The 23614-nt window shown below is 39.9% G+C and overlaps 1 protein-coding gene across 3 annotated transcripts in view; it reads right to left on the bottom strand.

Annotated features, from left to right (window-relative positions):
* Positions 1-23614, bottom strand: part of LOC133519363 (solute carrier family 12 member 4) — a 296551-nt gene that overhangs the window by 12483 nt on the left and 260454 nt on the right. For all 3 annotated transcript variants that reach the window (XM_061853408.1, XM_061853406.1, XM_061853407.1), the window contains exons 4-12: positions 10249-10509; positions 8505-8690; positions 6494-6729; positions 6097-6250; positions 4581-4767; positions 3149-3305; positions 2623-2835; positions 1358-1537; positions 490-609 (exon numbers count right to left, since the gene is read on the bottom strand). In XM_061853408.1, coding sequence (XP_061709392.1) covers positions 490-609; positions 1358-1537; positions 2623-2835; positions 3149-3305; positions 4581-4767; positions 6097-6250; positions 6494-6729; positions 8505-8690; positions 10249-10509 — 1694 coding nt within the window. The remainder of the gene's footprint in view (positions 1-489; positions 610-1357; positions 1538-2622; positions 2836-3148; positions 3306-4580; positions 4768-6096; positions 6251-6493; positions 6730-8504; positions 8691-10248; positions 10510-23614) is intronic.

Below are 23614 nucleotides of genomic sequence, written 5' to 3'. Positions count from 1 at the left end.
AGTATGGGTGTTTTCTATGTATTTAAGTATTTATAAATATTTATATATTATATAAATATATCGTTGTCTAAGTACCCTCAACACAAGCCTTATTGAGCTTACTGTGGGACTTAGTCAATTTGTGTAATAATGTCCTATAATATTTTTTTTTTTTTAGTAAAACGGAAAAATACAAATATAAAGGTGTACCTATTGCACCCTACGGCTGTTGTGTTAGGTATCTCTAGATAATTCTACAGAATCAAGAAGATGTGTGTAGAGTCTTGTAATGAAGAAGATGGAAGACACAATTTAACTACGACCGCATTTAGCACACCTAGTTAATGATCGGAAATACGCCATAAATACATGTAAAATAATTCTGCGGAAAGCGCCATACAAACGAAATTTCCCATTTTTGCCTATTATGATCCGTAACCAGCGTTAGCCCAGCCAGTCAGAGCAACCTGAACTCAAGAGAAGTACTGCAAGTTCCTCGATGTGACTCACCCTCGATACTCGATGTACTTGTAGATGAGGCCAGCCATGCCCATGGCGATGAGCGCGAAGATCCACGACGTCATGAACATGATCGAGATGCAGAGCGTCAGACCAGCCAGTGAGAGCGACCTGCAATGAAGAAGAGGGTTTAGTTGGTCTTTACTTTATGTTACAAGCTGTAATTGTTTTAATCTAGGAGGAGAGATTGTATAAGGTTTATTAAAGGAATCAGTCAGGGTTATTTATCGCAACCTCGAAACATATTTTGGCCGATGATTCACTTGCCACATTTTTATTTGACCGAACACGTGTTTTTTTTTTCTAAAACTCGGTTTTTCAGAAGGGTCATAAACCTAACCTTATTAATTTTACAGGATGCCGGTTTGAGAAGTTTAGAAAAATGAATGATTTTTTGCGATAGGATACCGTGAGTGAGATATGCTGCGGGTAGTGACAAAATAAGATCAATTTGGAAAAGTTCAATAGGCCTTCAGTCAGACGCAATCCCTGTCATATTTCACGCCAAATATGTTAAGGGGGGACATCATACACGAAAACCTGATGCAGGAGAAGGCCAAAAGAAAACTGAGCCAAAGCCGTTGCGGTAATAATAGTTAGACGGTAGAAGAGAATGAAGTTTTTCATTTGTCCTAATCTTACCAAATTTATTTCAATGTCGGCCGTAAATTATAAGCAGGACCTATGCTTCATTCTCTTCAATGCCTTTTATTTATCAATTTCGTCACCAGTATAAGGTATGTATCATTATTACCGGTGTCGTGTCCATTGTAAGAGGTTTCAGCTGCGATCTTGGTTATGGTTATGGACTTCCATGCGATTCTGTTTTCAGCTGTAAGATTAGTATTAGAGTACTTACCAGTGATAGTATTTGAACCTCGGCCGCCAGTTCGGCGTCTTGAGCAGCGTCTGCAGTGCGCATGCCAGGTTGACGAATCCGTAGCACATGAGGAAGAACATGGACAGCAGCGGCGCCAGGATGTCCACGTTGCCGAGCAGGATGCCGCACTGGCAGATCGCCATCGTTAGCAGCAGGGCCCTAGGGACCATAAGGTATATTAATTATCAACGTATCACTGAATAACTTGGTACCAAATATTCTCAGAAATGTATAAATGAAATTCTTTCGATCGCACCTAAACATATGTTCAATAAAGTTAATTAGCAATAAAGTGACATATATACATATATAAACATTGTCACAACCAATGGTTTATCCCTGTCATCTTTCAGTGGATTCCTACGACGTAAACCAGACGTCCAGATCCCGTGGTCAATACATTAACCGTCAGATAACAATGACAATACAATTGATATTGACAGATACTTATGTTAGACAAGCTATTAGGCCGACAAAAGTCCGTCTAAGGCACCTGAAAAGTTCTTTATTCTTTATTCTTTATTGTATTGCAGTCATGATCATTATACATTAGGTGTTACAATTTGAAGATGGTAGGTACATGACACCCTGTAAGGGCACTCAATATTTCTTATGTCTAGGTATTTAATACTTATGGCAACGAGATCTATATTTATAACGTTATATTTTATCGACGTTTATGCAATATAAGATATAAAATGTCAAGTTCGTTTATGAAATTAATAAAATAATGATGGTAAATACTAAATGTAATGGTTATTTTATTAATATATTAAAATAATAAGCAACATGGTTAATATTAATTAACTATAGCGTGATTTTAGATATTGCATGAATGTCGATGAATACTTACAAAACAATAATATTATAATAAAATTTATTTAATGGCAAGTACATAGCATTATTCCAGTGTTTGGTCATTTAGAAATTCGTCTATTGTATAGTATGCTTTCTCTAAAAGGAGCTTTTTAAGAATATTTTTAAATTTTAAGTCATTCGGTTCTCGTTTTATACTGTCGGGGAGTTTATTTGTAATTTGAATACATTGGTAATAGGGCCCCTTTCTGCACATAGCCAACTTGGTATTTGGTACGGCTAGCTGATTTTTAGACCTACTATTAGTTTTGCATACTTCTCCTTTGGTTTTAAACAATTCCGAATGGTTTCTTACAAAAGTTTTGTCAGTGTCCAGTGACAAAGATATTTCAGCTGATTAGCAACACCATCTTACACTCACCACTTACCTTGTAGGTTCGCCACGACTAGATGACACGGCAAACGGCGCCAAGAACGGAATAATTTCGTCCTTTGCTATAGCCTGAAGCAGCCGCGGGGCACCGGTCAGCGACTGAAGCCCTGCACCCAGGGTGGACAGGAACGAACCCACCAGGATCACCCACTGGTTAGGCCACGCCATGTTAGCGACTACTAGTTTACCGCCGATGGATTGACCGAACCTGAAATAAATTAAAAGTGTTTAAGTATTTCTAAATATATTGTAACATTAAAATTCGACCCAACTCATTAAACGCAATTACTTTAGGATCATCCATAGGTAGATGAATACCACTTTTTAAAATATCGGCGGTTCCTGTACATACAGTGCAATGATAAATCATGCAATGCAGAACGCATTAGAACAGGTTATTGTCAGTATGGTAGAACAAACTTTTTATAAACAGAACCAGTGGGTTTTTCACACTAGGCGTACACAACCTGTATTGTGTACCAAATAGTGATGGTAGTCACAATGGTAAGATGATAACTTACTTATCACGTAACAGCAGATTGTCGACGGTGCCGGCAAACAGTAGCACGCAGGAGAGGTATACGGTGGAGGTGGTCAAGATGGCGCAGATGGTACCAATGGGGATACTTTTTTGGGCGTCAGCCAGGTCTCCGGAGCGGTTTGATCCCGCCATGATACCTGTAAAATATCAATCATCATCACTAGTATATATAAGTCCCGGTGCTGGGCACAGGCTTCCTTACTATGTACGATAAGATATGGAATCATGGATGGACCATGGCCAAAACAAGCTAGTCCAAACATCAGTCATAGTGACTGTTGTTTGGACTAGCTTGTTTTTGCATATATATGCATGTATAGATACTGTCAGGACCGGAGTCAGTGGAAGAAAATGGTTCAAACCCTACACCCTAGCGGGGGGTAACAGGATGGTAAGAAGAAGATAGACCTCATACCTCATGCCATTAAGTCCGCCTTTTGTACTATAAGGTTTTTTTTGTGCAATAAAGATTAAATAAATAAATAGATATTGTCAGAAAATGAACAGCCTAAACTTTTGAAGATATCCATTGAGGATTTTTTGATATTCAACCTCCCCGCCGCCCACAAATCAAAACTTGTCAAGACAAATCTAATTTTGATTTCAAAATACAATGGAATGGAAGACCTATTTATGGTCTCGGGGTGGCTAGAAAGATCAAGATCCTCTATATATATTTGGTTATTTTAAGGCTCTTTTTCTTAATAAATATTACTTAATTCTTTCACTTAACTTAATCCAACATTATAGAAAATTTTAATAGATCTAATTTTCCTATTAATGTGTTTTTATATGGTCCAAATATTTTGTTGAAGCCATTCTGGATGCAAATCATCTCTCGTATAATGCCCCGCGGATCGGAGAAGTCAAAGTTTCTTGTTTATCTCCAAAGTCGATGAGGATAAAAAGTTTTATGTTCGCGTTTGGCCGTAATTTCTGTAGTAACTTGTACAACTTGTTAGATTAAGTGGGTAAAGTTAATAGTTTGTAAGAAGTATATACTTTTGTTTATTTCATTACTATTTAATAAAACAATAATTCTTCTCTCTAGTAAGCAATATAACTTCTAAGAGAAAAGTACCTATATTAAAAAACGACCAATATCTCTAAAACCATAGTGCCTCTTTTATTTGATCTATAGTAACTGGATAATTTAGACACTCAGCCGATCAGAGGCCAATTACAGTCAGCAGCTAAGCTTGTCAGGTTTTCAAAATGATCTGTATACGCTCTTAGTTTTTTAACCAAATTTGTGTTCAAAGCATCTTGAACTCCTAGCCTGCGTAGCTGCCTCTGTAAAACTATAGGTATATTTTTAGAGTATCTTTTAATTACCAATTGTTTAGCATCTATCCAAAATGCAGGTGTGACCTACAAATAAAACTAAAAGAACTATTAATAACAGTCCTTACCAGTCACAGACGGAAAGAATATGCCGATGAGTATAGTGAAGGTGGTGGTGATGTCCGCGTAGACCTGGTTGTAGGTGGGCCGGTCCATCTGTTCGATGTCCTCGGGCTCCTTGCCGTACGCGATGTACTGGCCCAGCGACAGGAACGAGTCTTGGAGGTTGTCAAAGAACACACCGCTCGCTAGGCCCTGAGAATATGGAGTAAATTATCGCATTTGCGGACTGTTTTGTGTTTTAGAGGCCTTGTACCATTTAAAGTCGGTTCTGGTTGCTAGGTCAAGACTACTAGGATTGATCTTACATCTAATTATTATATTACTGATATATGTATAAATAAAGCACCTATATCTCAAGATATATAAGGGCTACGCAGACCAAATTTTACTATTTTTGTTGCAAATTTAGACTGCTCAAAAGTCTTCTTAATGACTTTTGCCGGAACTCATAAGTCTTTAGTAGGAGTTTTTCCACTATTTGACAATGACCCGATGGGATTTCGAAATCAAAAATTAGATTTATCAAGATAACTGTATTTTGCCACTATAAATATATATGTATATATATAAACCAGTCGACCCTTATTTAATTACAGAATAAGTGAATTAATTAATAACTGATTCTTTATTTAAGGAAATAAACCCATTACATTACATAATGTACAATAAATATAAAGGATATAAAAACGCAAGGCACCACCCCTTACCCTTTCAATGGGTTATACTATACGGCGCTAGGAATATTCAACGATGTCAGATGACAATTTGTTAAGCCTGTGGAATAGAGGAATCAGCAACACTATACTGACCAATGGTCATATCAAGTCAGGTCAATGGTCAGTGATCATTGGTAGATCTTAGGTATATATTTGTAAATTATTTATTTATTTATTGAAAAACCAACACCACATGGAACATATTAACAATAATTTATATACCGGGTGTTTCCTGTAACGCGAGCAAATAATTAAACCATATATTGTACTCCTAAAATGATATAACTTTTGATTAGAACTTTTAAAAATTATGAAATCTTTAAATTTTAGTTTTTTCATACAAATTTAATATTATTTTCAATGTACGCTGATATCAGTGTATTTGACGTTGCTTATCACGCTTTAAACATAAAAAAAATTGCAATAAATTGTCTCTTAGAATTAACTTCAACGTGTAATAAAAATTAAAACATAAGTTATTTTTCAAAGTTGCTGAACAAATGTTGATGTGTTTGAGGAGAACGGCCTACAGTTTAATTTATTGCTCCTGTTACAGGAAACACCCGGTATAACAATCGGAGGCCAATTATAGGTTCTCACAGATAGAAATTTCATAGATATTAACTTCACTAAGTAAGTATAATATATAGTTTACAATTCTGCGTAGACTAGGCACGAACATACATAATGTTTACAATTATCAGTTAACAGTGTGGACAATCGTACTCGTAATCGTACGTTATAGCGAATATGATGATTATGATGAACTACTAAGTACGTAAGTCAACCATTAGGAAATACTCACTTTGATACCCTTGACGATTTGCACGTCATGAGTCTTGTAATACTCGTCGCAGGTTCGGTTGGCGCAAAACATTTTCTCCAGCTCGCCGCCCACCGTCTTCGTGCAGTTGCTGATGTGGATGTCTTTCAGCAGCCGTTTGCCGAGAACGCACATTCTACAGACAAACAAAATAATCGTAAACAATGCAAAAATTAAATAGACCTGGCCTACACTAAGCTAAGTAAGGATGCTCTTAAAAAAATGCGCGCAAAGACGTACTGGCTGTCATTCCCGTTCCAGTTGACGAAGAACCAACATACACATAGAAGATGGAGAAACTAATGCCCGCGGCGAGCTTGTTGTCACCAAAAACTTGAGTCCAAAGATTACCAATCCCATGGCGTCGAAGATAACTTACTGGAGGCTATCATTCCCGTTCCAGTTAACGAAGATGCCAGCATACACGGCGGTAATAGACAGGATGACACAGGCCAGTGCCACCGTCGCGAACTTGTTGACGAACTTGACTCCCAGGAACACCACCAGCCCCATGACGAGAAGCAGCCCCGTGCCGTACACGCGGAAGTTGTTAAACATCGCGTCCGGGTCCTTCGTGAAGTCGCCGAAGATCGACATCGACGGGGCCATGTATGTCTGGAAAATTAGGATAATGTGAGATTAGACAGAAGAATACATTTCTTCAGATGTGAGAGACTGTGTGCTGCCTACTTGCCTAGTCTGTTAACCACCACTCCCGCCTTTGGAGCTCGTGTGAAGGGTCTAATAGCACACACAACGATAATGTTTATATCTCCTCACTATTCTAAACTTTGCGTGGTAACCTACATGTTTGAGGAGAACGGCCTACAGTTTAATTTATTGCTCCTGTTACAGGAAACACCCGGTATAACAATCGGAGGCCAATTATAGGTTATCTTGGTAACTATTCTGTAGCTGGTGTAGCTGCGCGCAACTAGTCTCCCTACAGGCGTTCACGGAAGACCAGCGTCAGGTCCAGTACTTAGGACCTGGCATTATGCCGAGTGTTCACCTTTTTCAGTGTAGTTACAGTGTACAAGTTAGTTTTCTACTAACTAACACTCGGTTGATTCAGTGAAGTTTAAGTTTGTAAGAAATGTTAGAAAGTGAAAACGAAAAAGTAATTAAAAGAATACAGTAAACAATACTCAGTGCTTCCAGTAACTATTTTACGGTGACACTTAATACAGCTATGTCATCTTCCTAAGCGCTGCCGTAAAATTGTCCAACAGAAGTCAGCAGTAACTAAACCAAACATAGTTAAGACTTAAAGCATAAAGTAGTTCATCCCTCCAGCAACCTTCGCTCCAGTTACGGCATTCCGCGCCAACTTTTTATTGGGTTAAGCTAACAGATGTCAAAGTACTCATGTTAGTATTGTGTGCACGACCAGGGTTAACAATTACTGTCATACGTGATCAAAGGAAGTAACCGACGTGGTTTGAAATAACGAGGATGCCTTTTGGTCTGAACAACGCAGCATAAGTCCGAGGATGTTGTTATTCCACACACGTCAACCGTACGCGAGGAAAATGGTTATTGAATTAAACCTTGAAAAGAGCTTCCGCGCGAAAATAAAGGTTTCATATTACTCTTTATATTTATTTGAAGCGCGGTTGTGGATATTGATTTCCACTTAGGCTTCCTGATAATGAAGGATGACAGTGTTGGAATCTCAGCTATATCGTAGGTAATACGAAAGAGCTATAAAGGTTGAGGTATAAGATTAACTGAAATGAGACAGGATGACTCGGCGAGGTCGGAATTAGAAATGCTTTAGACGCCGGGCTAGGTCGAGTGGAAAATAGATGAGGCTAAATTTAGTTCTCCTTTTTATGTTTAGTCACTCTTGGTTGGGACGTGTAATAAAATTATGAAGTTTGCCCTGAATCAAGCTATAGAAGTGCTTCGATTAAATGCGTAGAAGAGGAAAAAATCAAAGATTTTTTGGGTTCGGTTATATAAATCTTTAATGTACTGAATTTTATATTCAATTTCTTTTTTAAAAGGCCTATAGTTCGTTCGCAATAAGAATTCAATATACTCATCATTGTCTGCCGGCCTAGCGATACTCGCAACGAATCAAATCGTCCCTAAAAGTCAAGATCACAGTGACTAGTTGAAGGCATACTTTCTAATTAGGAATGATTTGATTGGTTGTGTGCCAGGCTAGGTCAGTGGACAATAATGATTTTACTGCATTTTTAACGCGAATGAACTATATAGTCGTAGGTTTTTTCCAAAGGATTGTCATGAGGAAGATGCTCGTCCAAATGAACGTACTTACAGATACTACAACTCTCTAATTCCTAGCACCATTGTAAAACCTTAAAAGTATTTTGAAAATGATATTCCACATCTTGATTGTGAAATACGTGAAGGTAACTCACGAGCACGATCTCCACGGCGCCTACGATGTACATGGCGGCGGCAAGCGTGGTTCCCGTGTAGAACAGCATGCCGACGGCGCCGCCGCACTCGGGGCCGAGCGACCGGCCGATCATGAAGTACGACCCGCCCGCCGGCACCACGCCGTTCGTCGCGATCGCCGACATCGATATCGCCGTTAGCATAGTCTGTAATAGTACATTACGATACAAGTGCGAAAAATAGAAAATTCGAAACGAGTGGCGATAAATTAAAACACGACCGAAGGGAGTGTTTTAAATCGACACGAGTTGCGAATTACCTATTCGCACATGTATCGTACAACGTTTTACAGTACATATGGCCCTTTAAATGTTCGACACAGTAACATAATATCCTACTTCTCGCACTAGTGCTATAAAGTAGCCCCATATGTACTGTAAATATGATTTTCTCATTAGGAGTTAGTCTTGCCCAGGAGGTAGATAAGAGCCGTCAACTTTATTACGTTCTGGGTTTCATTCAGAACGAATTGATTATTTAATCCTAAAATTTGTTTCCATGACGTATTTTTGGGGTAAGTATTCTACGAAAAGAGTGTCATGAGTTACCATTTCATTGCCTTTTTTTCTTATACTTTTTGGCCCTTTATATATTATATAAAATCAAAAAAGTGAAATTGTGACTTGCGTTACCTACTTTTTCGCGAACTGTCTTTTTGCTATTCTTTTGCTAGCATCGTAAGCCTAGAGGTGTTTGCAAATGTTTTCAACTCCCGGCTTTTTAATTTTGTAACAATATTTGGAAATCCTATTAGTAAAGTGGTGATTTTGCTCATTTGTCATAATTCTTAAGTGTGAAGTCTGTAACTAATTAACTATTGTAAATCTGGAACCATTGTTAATAGTTCAAGTTCCGCGAATGAATGTGAAACTCCAACAACTGAGACAAAAGAACAATGTAATTAGTTCTCGATTCATGCCTCTTCATAAACCACATCGAGGGTATATTTGATTACATCTTTCAAGTGTTATGACTTGGCTCAAAGGAAAATGCCCTAGTAGAGGTTAATGAGTATCTAATTGCTTACTACTTAACCCATTTTTTCACTCAGGCTACTGACGATTTAAGTTTGATATGCTTAAAATTAAATATAATGCGTGGACGTATTATATCGCCCCATCGTGGAATGATGCCGTACCGTACTTGTGGTTGGACATGAGAATTTGTAATCTGTTTTATTGCGACAATTTTTTATTTTCCCAACCAAAATCTATGAAGTTAAGTAAGGATCTTGGGAATCTGATCAGGATTATTATCCCTTATTTTACAATTCTTTGTCTACACCATATAAGTTATCATCGAAACAGAAAATTCTCATGTCCTGTTATACTTGTTAGTATGGCGTTCCATATTGCCCGATTGCATTTACGAGAATTCTGTCTTTTCAAATTGAAATATACATTCAACTGAATTAAAATCGAAAGAATACATAGTTTGATACACAGAGATAGTTTAACCATATCCACTTTATTATGCGCTGGCATGTCTAAATGTCTGTATAATCCTTGCGACTGCTAAATTTTGTAGAAAAGGGGATACAGGACACATATATACTCTGTATAGCGCCAGCATTACCTACGACCTACACAGACGGATGAACACAATCACGCCGGAGATATTCTGAATGCACGGCAGGAACACGCTGGTGAGCGTGTACATGGTGGTAGCATATTTACTGTAGAAATAGGGATAGTGGACACTCACCGTACAACAGCATACAAGCACAATCAGGAAGCCCTGTATAGCGCCTGCAGTACCCACGACCCACGTCAGACGGATGAACAGAATCACGCCGAAGATATTCTGGATGCAGGGCAGGAACACGCCGATGAGCGTGCCCATGCGCGCCGGCGGCGCGGGCTTGGCGGCGTCAGGGTCGGCCGCCGACGCCGTCGGGATGGTGTTGGAGTAGTCCGCGAGCGAGCTGAGGAACGTCGCCGCCCGAGGACGGTCCTCGATCTCCTCCTGTTGGACAAAGACAATATGGCTATAGTATGGGGTTATGTATTCATAAACGTCCGTGAATAGGTACTAACTAGCCGTTGATAATTGTTTGTCGATTTATTTTCTATTGAGGGAATTTCAATTTTTCATACGAATAAAGCTAAACTATAAATTTAATATGTGAATGGCATCACCTATATACATTTACATTTATTAACCTTTTGACCGCCACCGTCGGTTATGGCCGACATCTGAAATACTTGCCAAGGACGCCAACGACGGCTACAGCCAACAGTTTCGCCAATGCAATAGGGACTAACGCGCGACTCCGTAAAGTTCAATTTCGTTTTAATAATCGTGATCGCCTGCGTCCGGGGCACGGCAAATTCCTTCGCTGTCTGGCGTTCAAGAGGTTAAGTATTCTCTTAGTTTTCTTTACAAGCACATGTACATTTTTTCAATACATTTGTAGCTTTTTTTTCGAATTTGGTCACTTCCGGGCGGCATCTGCATTATACTCGTAGGTAAAGGTAACAAAAGTACCGAAGTGACATTAGAAAACTCATTCAACATTTTATTTTCATTAAGTTTGATTAAAAGATAAAAAACAACAACAAGAACAACAAGCGAACCCGAAAGAGACTCGCAGCGAAAGTTACTCCGTAAACATTGCCATGTGCGACAATGCCGAAATATGGTAAACTCATAATAAAATTATACATGGTAAATGCTCCATTTTTATTAGTATTTATAATGATGCCATTGTTTCCCTTATTTGTGATACTCGTAATCTGCTGTTGGAGCATTTGTCTAAGTACCGTACCGTAAAACATTTACTTCATTTTGTGTGACAATTGTTAAAAAATATGCCCAGATAGGGTGACTGCTTTAGTTATTTGCCCCACCATAGTCATTGGCCACTCTTAACAATAAGATTGCTATTGACTTGTTTCTTTTTGCCTTGTATGGAGTTCCTAATTACTATGTATATATAATTGGAGCCAATAACTAATATAGCAGCAGTCATTCTAAATAATTGTCGGCTTTAGACGCCAACATTTTTTCTAATACATTAAATAAAATAGGGTTGTCAGAGACAGCCCCAGGAATGCTTCTTCGACGAAACGGACACAGGATTATTTTTCAAAATACTTAAACATAAAAAATGGCAATCTTCGCAAAAGTAAAGCTATTAACACCGAACAATTCCTACCCACCTCTCCCAAGGCGGGTCGGAAGTCATTTATCTCCGGCAGGTTTGATGGGCACACAAACTACGTTTTAGAAATATCCTTCTAAATTCTTGCCAAGATTATTAAGTATCTTTTTAATATAGACGGCGAAAAGATGCCCTTGTAGATGGCTATAGGGGAAATTGTGTTCTGAGGTGTTTTTACCTACCGAACTGTTTTTATATTCCAGATACCAAAATTCCAGTTGAATTGGCCTATCTCATACGCATACGCAACCTGCCCACATGTCTAGAATGTACAAGATTGCCTACCTTGTTTTAAATTTAGTTCATCGGAACCAGAAACGAAATCGGAACCGAAAACGGAACCGGAACCACAATTGGAGTCTGAGTGAGTGGTGGAACAGATATTAAGGGTAGGTCTGTAGGTCAGTCCATAAAGGAAAAGGAAGTCGTGCGCGAGAATCACCAAGACCGAGGTCGTATCAAAACCATAACAAAATGGCAAATTAGAATCGACTTCCACGTAGTTTTACAAGTTGAAGCCCTTCTTCCAAAACACATGTTGTCCTTTTGTTTTATTTATACCTTGAGAATAATATGGTGCTGATGTAAAACTGACTAAGGATTACATAAGTACAGGAATGTGTTTGTAAACAAAACCAGTAATTTAAGTTCCTGACTCGTTCATTTTCTTATCACATATTATCTTATTTTCTACATAAGTTTTAATGAATAAAATATTGCTATTATTTATTACTAGCCTATGGTGTCCCCACTGCCGGGCAAAGACCTCCCCCCTCCATCTAATCCTCTATCCGTCTCGGCCAGCCGTTGAGATATGCGTCCAGGTCATCCCGCCTTCCCCAACTGGCAGGATCCTCGCCTATCTTGCAGCACCCACACCGTGCCTGCTTTCGCCCGCCTCTGTAGGGGCATGCGGCAGCCATGGCCGGCCCAGTCCCATTTTAGCTTGGCGGTCTTAGCTTCAACATCAGTAATGCGCGTTTTTGGATGTAGAGGTGCGGCGGACTCGGTCAATCCGTTTTACTCCTTGCATGCCGCGCTCCATAGCTCTTTGGAAATTTGGTCTTTTGCACTTCGATGAGTGACCACATTTGAGCATCATAGTTAAGGACAGGCGAAAGCACATGTCGACGAGTTTCCGCTTTAAGGTAAACGGAAGGTCGCCATTTAAATAAATAAAAGTACACATGTTCATCATTCTATACACAGAACATCGATTTTGCGTCAACCGTACCAAATGTATGGGGTCTAATTATATTCCTATTCACTAGCGACACGACCCGCTCATTAGATCGATCAACCGAACTCTGATTTATTAGAAGCGCAGGTTAATTTGGGGGGTGTAACGTAAAACGGGACGCGCTTTGGGACCTGAACGCATTATCAATGCTTACCGAGCTGTGGCAATAGAGTTTTCTTAGGAGAATTGAAAAGGAATGAAAATAAAAGATCTTTATTCTTTACTTTTGTTAAAGTAAATTCAATACAGATTATACATAATATATTATTACAATATACTTTATACTTGCTGATGTTACATTGGATGTTTTAAACTATCAGCCATTATAATGAGCGCAGGTAAGTTTTAATTTGGAGCATGTAACGTAAAACGTAATCCGCCTGGGGACCGCCCCTCATTACCATTGCCTACTGAATGATAGCTATAATTTGCTTTCAAAAGTACTATAGGTTTGATCCCCGAATACAGGAGAAAAGTTGTCAAATATACACCTAGTTAAAATCGTGGTTTCATTATCTTCCATGAATGAATCCACGCACTAATCGAGATATTTAACCCCTACAAAAACAAAAAAGTTTTTTTTCTACCCCTGTGTCCTCACATGTTAGTTATTGGACCTCGAGGGCTCTTTTATACATGATTTAGGGCAGTTGCTTACTTGCGCTTCGGTAGCGATGTTAATACAGGGCCGGAGCCTGCCTCGTATATTATTCAGGCACGCTTCGCTCGCCTCGCCCGTTGCCTGCGCAGAATCCAGCCCTGGGGCCCTATTCTAAATGCTTTAATGCCGGCTCGTGATTTCCTATCTTTCTGATGCTCTTCTGCTTTGTGCTCTTATCTAAATGTATATTTTCAATAATGTCGTAAAGTGTTGGAAAAAATGAGTTTATCCCCAATTACAAAATCATTTTACGCAAAATAATATAAGCTAATATCATTGTCAGGTCAATGCTATAGAATAACAGTTACACCCAGCTTCGGAACCGATGTGCCAGATGTGCTCGAGCGAAGTATACAAGGGCGTAAATAGAATGAAGTAAAAAGTTTTAATTTTAAAATTATTATATTAAATCGTTATTGCAGTTGTTATAAATTAAGTACACTAGTATATAATTAATTTCTTCCCTTTTCAAAATGTTTTCGGGCGAGATACGTCGCTGTGTTATGTCAAATGAGATAAATTCGTAAAATTTGCATAGGCCTCTTTATACACGTGTCATGTCTTACTTGCGTTCGCACCGGCTTAGTATTTGACGTGTGCTCCTTAGCCGAGATGATACATTATTAAACGAATGAGCGTGGTTTATGACGGCGCCTTATCGCGCTTGCGTTACATAAGATTTCGAGAGGAAATACGACGCACTCTCCCAGCGATATGGTTAGGTGGTAGCGGTGTAGGAAACTGTAACTGTTTTTGATAAACCTAAATAACAAATGAGATCTCTTTTACTCCACCACGCAAACCGAGTCTTTATTCTTCAATTTGGGCATATTACAATGAACTCATGAGTGTCCAAAACTACCACTGGTTCTTACCACACTAATAAATAATTTCTTGTTATCAATTTGTTATGGAAATGAATGATGATCCGTAGAAAAAAAATATCATGAAATTACTATCTCAAGCTCAATGCAGCCACATTCACCGAGAATAGGAGGGCTTTCTTGGTGAATGTGGCTGCGTTGAGCTGATTGCCTTGATTGTAGGGGCGGGCTGGTCGTTAGTCCACGCTCGCATCAAAAGGATAATTGGTACAGTCAGGTCTATTTACACGCTCGGATTTTGGGTATTTCTATTTGAAGTTTTACCTAAAAAGTTTGTATTAGAATTAAATATTTAGCATATCATGATTTTATTGGTAAAAGTATCATAAAATGATTTTTTTAAAGTAATTATTACAATTAACAATGTAAACTAAAACTAAAATATGACTAAATTAAATCTAAAATAAAACTATAATAAATCTAGAAATGGCCCCTGCGGCATAGTACCGAAGACGCTGGCAGCATTTCCTCGCTGTATTAGAATTGGGAATTTTATATTACTCCTATTTAGAATCACGACTTTTTTCTATTTTAACTGGGACAAAAAAATCCTTAATTTTTTTGGCTTGTTTGGTTACGTTTTCAATATAACTCTATCAGTGTCAAATTAGGGTATGGCTATGGTAGGTTGATTTCACTGCGAATAAGTCGGTTGATGGTAATCTGCATCGTGTGAACTACATGATTTATGACCTCATTTGAACTGTACAGATGGGGGAACGAGGAAGCACAGAAGATAAGTAGTTTTCTGTCTTGTTTAAGATACCTAACTGTACTGAAAAGAGCAAGTTCCGTTTGTTCGTGTGAGGATAAAGATTGCCATCATCTACGAAGACTGTTAGCCGAACACGATGACAAAAATCTGATATCCTCCCATCGATATAGAAACCTTACTATTCGGACGCACATCCCACAGTTTATCCCGACGGGCTACCCAGAGTAATTACCGAAGATTTGTCAAACGCGAAAATAGGCGTAGAGAAACCTTCAAAAACGCCTAGAGCTTTAATATCCATCAATCTCTGTTTTATTACTATAACAGCATTTTCTGAGATTGATAGTGCTGGATATTTTTACTTTATTTAGTGCCAGGATAAGATTTTCTTGCGTTAGTGTAAAAATGTGGTTCACAAGAAAAATGGCCATGAAACTGAGGTACACCCAGACTCCAAAACAACCGCTCATGGTATAGAACCAAGTTAAGAATACATTATTATCCTGATCTGATTAAAAACATTGAGAACGACTTAGGCAAGCTTTAATGACAATTCCTAATACACAATGTATATCAATATTCTTATTATGAATATAGTTTTAGCAAGGAGATTTGAATTTATAAGGAAAAACACATAGGCTACAAAAGCAATTTCAATTTATTGATGAAAAACGCACAAATCAATGCTTTTAAAATTAAATTAGACCTATGTAAAAAATCGTGAACGAAAAATAATCGCGAATTTCGGGACAACCGCACCGCACCAGTGTCGAGCCAAAAGTGTCTCAAGCCAGCGGAAAGCAATGTGGCGCCATTTTATTGCGTGAAGTTGTTGCGGGCTGAAGTTGCAGGAAATCGGTAAGTAGTTGAGCGCCATCTATTGGTATAGCGCGAAACAGCTTTGTTCAAAGCTGGTCTTGGAAAAATTAGGCTTCTCTCCAACACGGCCTTTCCTGACGCGAGAACGTCTCGATCTCTTTTCCTTAATCTCCCATGGTAGAAGAATCTTGACCTGTCGTAGCGGAACCGGAAGTATCCATTTCTGTCGGCAAGGGTGTAGCGAGCCCATCATCCAATGTCGTGGATCCGGAAGGCATTGTACCAGCGGCGACAGACTCCGGTTCAACATTGTCTGCATCTGCGTAACAAAAACAACACACTTGTCTAAATAAACAAAATGGGAGGCTCATGATATCGGAATATGTATCGTGTAAGGTCTGCTTACTAATTGGTGGGGGTCTGCCCACGAAATAAATAAAATGATAACGGAACATGTATCGTGTAAGGTCTGCTTGCACAACACAAGATTTGAGAATGAAATAAAAGGACAAAGATGCAAGGTTTGTCCGCAAAGCGAGGTCTGCTCACTACATAAAGTTACAAGCCTGCAAGGTCTGCTTGCAAAGTGAGGCCTGCTCACTACATAAAATTACAAGCATGCAAGGTCTGCTTGCAAAGTGAGGTCTGCTCACTACATAAAATTACAAGCATGCAAGGTCTGCTTGCAAAGTGAGGTCTGCTCACTTATCAACAATATAGGGGAGTAGCTCACCCTCGAAGAAGGCAGCACATGTGTCCGGAGTCCACTCGCCCTTCCAAGGAACCATATACTCGGCCGCAGCTTGGGTGGTCTTCCCGTAGGAGCCGGCAAGCAGCCGCAGCTCGTACCGCCCATGAGGCAGTGCCTTGACTACACGGTATGGGCCCCGCATTCCAGAGTCCAGCTTTCCTGTGGACTGTGCCTTTTTAATAACAAAAACCATAGAGTTTACTTCGAATATACGAGGGTCGCGCCTATTTTTATTAACCGAAGCATCTTGTAAGTCTCGGTTTCGCTGTAGACGTTCAGACACTCGCTGTCTCGCCATCTCTCGTAGACTTTCCCTATTTTGGTGACTTCCTTCAACGGCAACATCCCGCACGACGTTGCGAATAACGGGTGTCATGGCTTCGATTCCAACTAACAGATTAAGGGGTGAGATCTGAGTAGTCTTGTGCTTCGTCATATTAATAACCAGTTGCAACTTCCACATGACAGATGACCATTCTTCCTGACGATAGTTACTCTCAACCCTGATCATATTTAGCAGAGTTCGACAATATCGTTCGACCTGACCATTCGACTGGTGCATTTCAGGTGTTATCAAATGGATTTCACTCCCCAACTCAGAAACCCAGTTAGTGAACTCTGCACTTTGGAACATGCGGCCACGATCCGCAACAATAAGCTTAGGAGTGCCAAAAAGTGACACAGCGTTTGTGAAATGTCGCTTTAGCTCGCCAGCATCCTGGCGCATCATGGGGTATAAGAGGCAAAATTTCGAAAAACTGTCCACAATAATGAGGACATAACGATGACCATTTGATTCAGGTAAAGGACCCAGTGCATCGGCATGAACGGTTTCAAAGGGAACATCGGGTTTTTCATACGAATGTATGGGCTGATGGGGAGCACGCGGCACCTTTTTTTGAGAAAGGCATACCAAACAATGTGACACGTACTTTTGAACAAAGGAACGAAAACCCGGAAACCAAAAGTGTTTTAAAAGTAGGTCACATGTTTTGTCGACACCAATATGGTCATGTTCGTCATGAAAGACGCGGAGAAGACTGAGTCTGTGACCTTTCGGAATATAATATAAGAGTCGGGCTTGCTCTCCAGTAGGACAGTACCGATAGTACAGAAGATCATTTTTCCTGACATATTGATTGGAATCTAGCTGACCATCATTTAATTTTTGTAAGAGGGATTGAGACTCTTCATCTGCGGCCTGGGCCAATTGGGCCCAATTTTGAGGTTTTTGAACCCGAACAACATTAACCGGATTGCGACTTAAATAGTCTGCATGAGGCAAAGCGGTGCCTTTGCGGTACTCAAGCGAGAAATCAAAATCCTGCAAGTACATCCACCACCTGGCAACTCGCGGCAGTAAATCTTTTTTTTTCTGCGTCAGTTTCAAAGCGTTACAATCGGTAACGACCTTGAACTGCGTACCCACCAGATAGTGTCTGAAATGTTGCAGGGCTTTGACCACGGCAAGAGTCTCAAGCTCATAAGAATGATAGTTTTGTTCTGAGCCATGGGTCAATTTCGAAAAGTACTCAACCACACGCTTGTGACCGGAATCGTGCGTTTGAATTAAAAGTGCTCCATAGCCTATTGAACTGGCATCCGTGTGAACCTCGGTGGGTAGTTTCGGATCAAAAATAGCAAGAACAGGCTCACTCGTCAAATGCGCTATAATGTCCCTTCGTGCAGTTTCTTGCTCGGAACCCCACACGAAAGGAACATCTTTTTTTGTTAGTCTGGCAATACATGCTACCTTTGACGAGAAACCCTCAATGTATCTACGAAAATACCCAGCCAGTCCGAGAAATTGACGGACCTGCTTGACATTTTTAGGCACCGGAGACTCGGCAAGGGCTTTCACTTTAAGAGCGCTCGGCTGTACCTGACCCTGACTGATGGTTCGGCCTAAATATTCGACTTTAGTCGACAAAAATGAGCATTTTTTTAGGTTAATAGAGAACCCAGCTTTTGTCAGAGTTGAAAGAACCGCTCGTAAAGTGGCAATCCCTTCGTCAACGGTCTCACTGATAATTAACACGTCGTCAATGTACACCAGGACTTTACCAGATTCAATGAGGTGCTGCAGGGTTTTGGTAATGATGCGCTGGTATACAACCGGCGCATTAGCGAGACCATAATGCATTTTTAGGTACTCAAAATGCCCCTCTGGCGTCACGAAACCGGTAAGCGGTATAGAGTCCTTGTCCATTGGAATCTGGTGAAATCCGGTGGCCATATCAAGACTACTAAAATATTTAGCACGGCCTAGTCGATCGATGTGGTCATCGATAAGTGGTAATGGGGATCGATCCTTAACCGTGACCTCATTCAATTTTCTGAAGTCGACACACATACGATCTGTGCCGTCCTTTTTAACTAAAAGAATGGGGCTTGAATATTCGGACTCGGATTCTTGAATAACCCCCTTCTCTAACAAATCTTTTATGATTTCCCGGACGCGTAAAGTTTCAGCCTGTGAGAGGCGATATGGTCTATAATGCACCGGTGTGTTGTTGGTAAGCCTGATGGCCATGCTTCCAGTCTTAACAGTTGAAACCGCCGTACCAGTTATAAAACATGGCGAAAATTCTTTGATCAACTCAAGAAATTTGTTCAAATCGTCTCCAGTTAGTTCGGTATTTATCGGAAGCTGACCATCAGACTCTACCACCATCACTGTTTCTTGATTGTTAGTGACACGAGTAAGAATTTGATTCACACCTCTGCGCACGTACAAAATATCATCGCGGTTAAGCACATCAGTTCCCACTATTACAGGTGTACTCATATCCCTGGGATTCATAACAGACAAATCCATTTCTAAGGTGACATCATTAAATTCAATCGGCAAAGTGACGTATTGAGTAACCACTACTTCACCACCAATGCCCCTTAATACGCGAAACACGGGTTTACGCGGAACGTTAAGATGCTTTAAAATGTCTGACGAAATAAGTGTAACTTTCGACCCACTATCTATTAAAACATCAACTGGCACGCCTTGTATAATGGCAGCAACTACATCTTTATCACATTCACTGTCAACTTCCCGGCAAAAATTGACGTTTGACTGGTTGCGAGACTCTGATTTCATTTTTGCATAACAGGTTTCCACCTTATGCCCAAGCTTCTTGCAAAATGAGCACACTATGGTTTTTGCTGCTGCTGAGGTGCCAGGCATGACAGCAGCCTGATTAGAATTTGAAGTATTAGCGTTCTCAATTTTAGCCTTCTTGTTGCATGAAGCTTGTACATGACCGGGTAAACCACATGAAAAACATTTGCCACTCTCAAATCGACGCTTGCGTATTACGTCATTATGTCGCCGCCCTTTAGAACCGTCGCGATTACCTCGTATTGAGGAAACAGAAGAACTACCAGATCTGATTGAACTTGGTTTGACGTAAATTGATAAAAACTCAACCAAATCACTTGGCAAGAGTTTGGCATTGGTAGCGGCCGCTCGAATTTGGGGGTCTGTTATACCACGAATCACAATAGCAGACGTTAGTTCGTCGCTTAATCCAACTACAGCTCGCAGGCGGAGCAACGAACGACGCGCATAGTCAGCATATGTAACATACTGGTCGGAATCGGCTTTCATTACATCAAATAAAATATTAGCAGCGTTAGGCTTTTTCGGACATAAAGGCTTAAATTCCCTTTTAAAATTGCTCCAACTACGGTCGTTCGTAACCCATTCGTTGAGCCAAACTCGAGCGTCCCCTTTTAGACAATTGCCAATACGAGATAAACATTCATTGTCGGTCCAGTTGTTTGTTACCTTAGCTCGATCTACCTCCTCGCACCAGCTTTCGATATCGTGTATGCTAGGGTCAAAGTTAGAGATATAATAAGAATGGTTAGATCTCACCGCGTTATTGATGGATCGTATCGCGTTCACCAATGCATCAGTTGTAGATTGCTCCGAAGCCACTGCATTGCTCGCAGACTGCGCCCGTGGACTGGCGCTGGCCGCCACGTGGTCAGGCGCGTGCGCCATAGACCGGCTGCGTCTACGCGGTGGCATGCCCGGCGGCATGCCCGGCGGCGTGCCCTCGGGAGTCTCGATGACCTATGGCTGGCAGCGACACTGATTGCGATAAGGGTGGTTGCCTTTCTAACGCACTTAAACGTTCAAAAATTCTCCGCATTTCTTTTTGAAGATCAACGTTTTAGATCTACGGTCATCACGGTACCGACTTTCACTACGATGACGACTCCTACTTCGTGTACGTGACCGCCGATCACTCATTGCCAAAACTTTATCGATATGAAGTTCAAAATCCCAGAACTAAATAACTTTTTTTTTTTTTACAGGTACCCACCTGGTACTAAATGATTACTTCGATTTACGAACACAAAGGTGACAATTGTATGCACAAAACGTTATTTGTACCTAAGAACTAAGTAACACTCGCACAAAATAAGCAAAAACAATCACTTCCAAAAACTATGGTTATAAAAACTACTGCCCGATTTCAACAAATCCGCACACGAAGAAAAATAATCGGCATCTAAACAAATATAACGATGTGACGTGACACGGTAGCTGTTATTCGATAATTTAAAATTTCAATCAAGACGGCTTAAGCAATAAAATTGTAGGGCTATGCGTTAGTTCTTAATATCCCGCTTTCTGATTTTAGCAAGGAGATTTGAATTTATAAGGAAAAACACATAGGCTACAAAAGCAATTTCAATTTATTGATGAAAAACGCACAAATCAATGCTTTTAAAATTAAATTAGACCTATGTAAAAAATCGTGAACGAAAAATAATCGCGAATTTCGGGACAACCGCACCGCACCAGTGTCGAGCCAAAAGTGTCTCAAGCCAGCGGAAAGCAATGTGGCGCCATTTTATTGCGTGAAGTTGTTGCGGGCTGAAGTTGCAGGAAATCGGTAAGTAGTTGAGCGCCATCTATTGGTATAGCGCGAAACAGCTTTGTTCAAAGCTGGTCTTGGAAAAATTAGGCTTCTCTCCAACAATAGTTAGTAATACGCCTTACAAGTGACTGGGCACGGCAATTATATGTATAGATCGTGATTAAAAGTCGTAATTAGAAATTTCCTCTTTTGTTAGCTACCGTACCCGCAAAAATTCATTAACAACGGCCTCAGTTCTAATGAACCTTGTATCCTCGACATATGAGCGTATGTAATCTCGATTAATTAATCAGATTGACGCCGCAGCGAATTTGTAACACACGAGCGAGATCAAAGATGATGTGACGCCGTATTTCGGCAATATTTCAGGTGGAATTAAGGTGTGTTTTAATATGAAAACACAATTTCAAGGATTTACACTGGCAGAACAAATATTTAGACATTTTTCAATATTATCGTAATAAGGTAAGGTGGAAAAGGGATTCGGTCATTGTAAGCGCCATTTGGTACTCTTAGCTTGGCGTCTCATCTCGTAAAAACATCATCTGGTTTGCTGTGGAGTTTTAGCCATTCTTGAATTTTGGTCTGTGAAGAAAATATGTTTAATTTATTTTGATTAAATCAAGGTTTCTTTGAAAAGAGGATTTTAGTGTTATTTTTTTTCTTAAAAACACCTAGAGGAGGTGTTGTTAGATCAGTTCTAATTATGGAAATAAAAGCAGTTTCTATCAGTATATACTATAAAACAACTCCTGACATTATACAAATGACCTGACAAATATAAAATTATACTCCTAATAATCATTACTTCCAAGAAACTCATTAGAAACAAGTCTGGTTTCAAATCCTCGACCTTCAGAAAGTTGTTCATGTAAGCCATTATCACGTTCCCATTTCGGGGCACTCAGGCGTTTTCAAAACTTCTTGACATCATTCAAAACTGATTAGCGACGACAACACTTCAAAATTAAAACGACAATGCTAAGTGTGGTTTTCGATGCAACATACGTCATTTATTCCTCATCATAGCTATGACCGCACTAGAAGCCAAAACGACAAGTTCGCGTAGTCTTCGACGCTTCATACGACGTTCATGTACTAGGAGAACACTCGACCTCCGCAGTCTTGTAACGAGCTCGAGGCATTGATGAGCCTCTCGGCAGACCTTGCCTCGAGAGTGCTTGGTTCTCAGACGCGATCAAGGCCTCCCAATATCCGGATATATCGGGCGAGGCGGGCAAACAAAACATGTTAATTAAAGAACAAAAACTTGTCTCATATTATTAGATAGTTTGTTACATTCGATTTTAGTGAAACCTATTATAATTACGGTTATATAGTCATTTACCAGTAGTTTAAATACAAAATATCTAGAATTTCTCGATGTAAATCATAATGTCATGTTATTTTTCTTCAGATCATCGATATTACCCGGTTGGCATCATGTCAGGAACGCGTGGAGGTATCGAGTTGAAATTAAAAAAAAAAATCAAGTCATCGTAAAAAAGACACGGCCGTTTATGCCGCAATAAACGTTTATTTCAACACTCTCGAGCTTCGAGCAACACCGGCTTCCGACACGTTGGAAGGGAGCAGTTAAAGCGATATCCTACCTTACAAATCGTTTTGCCATTTTTTGCGGAGGGAAACATGCACACAGTCGCATTTCACACTCATCACTACATACAAAATCGAATCTATAATGACGACACAAATACATAGAAAATGACACATGCCAAAGACAAAACTAGCACAATTTGATCTCATTTTGTGTACGGATGAGTTACAACTCGCACCCCGATATGCCCAGTTGGGCATGTGCTTCGGCAGAGGGGAAATAGTGCAAATGAGTTCCCTTCCCGTTGTTGCTTAAAGCTTTCGAGGGATCCAAAATGTATAGGGTACTTCTCGTTGATCTAGAACGAAGAAATTTGACTAGTAATATCGA

This window comes from Cydia pomonella, chromosome 6 (genome assembly GCF_033807575.1).
Source record: "Cydia pomonella isolate Wapato2018A chromosome 6, ilCydPomo1, whole genome shotgun sequence".
In the NCBI taxonomy this organism is placed as follows: domain Eukaryota; kingdom Metazoa; phylum Arthropoda; class Insecta; order Lepidoptera; family Tortricidae; genus Cydia; species Cydia pomonella.
The sequence above is the reverse complement of the archived record's forward strand: the minus strand, read 5'-3'. Positions and strand labels throughout refer to the sequence as shown.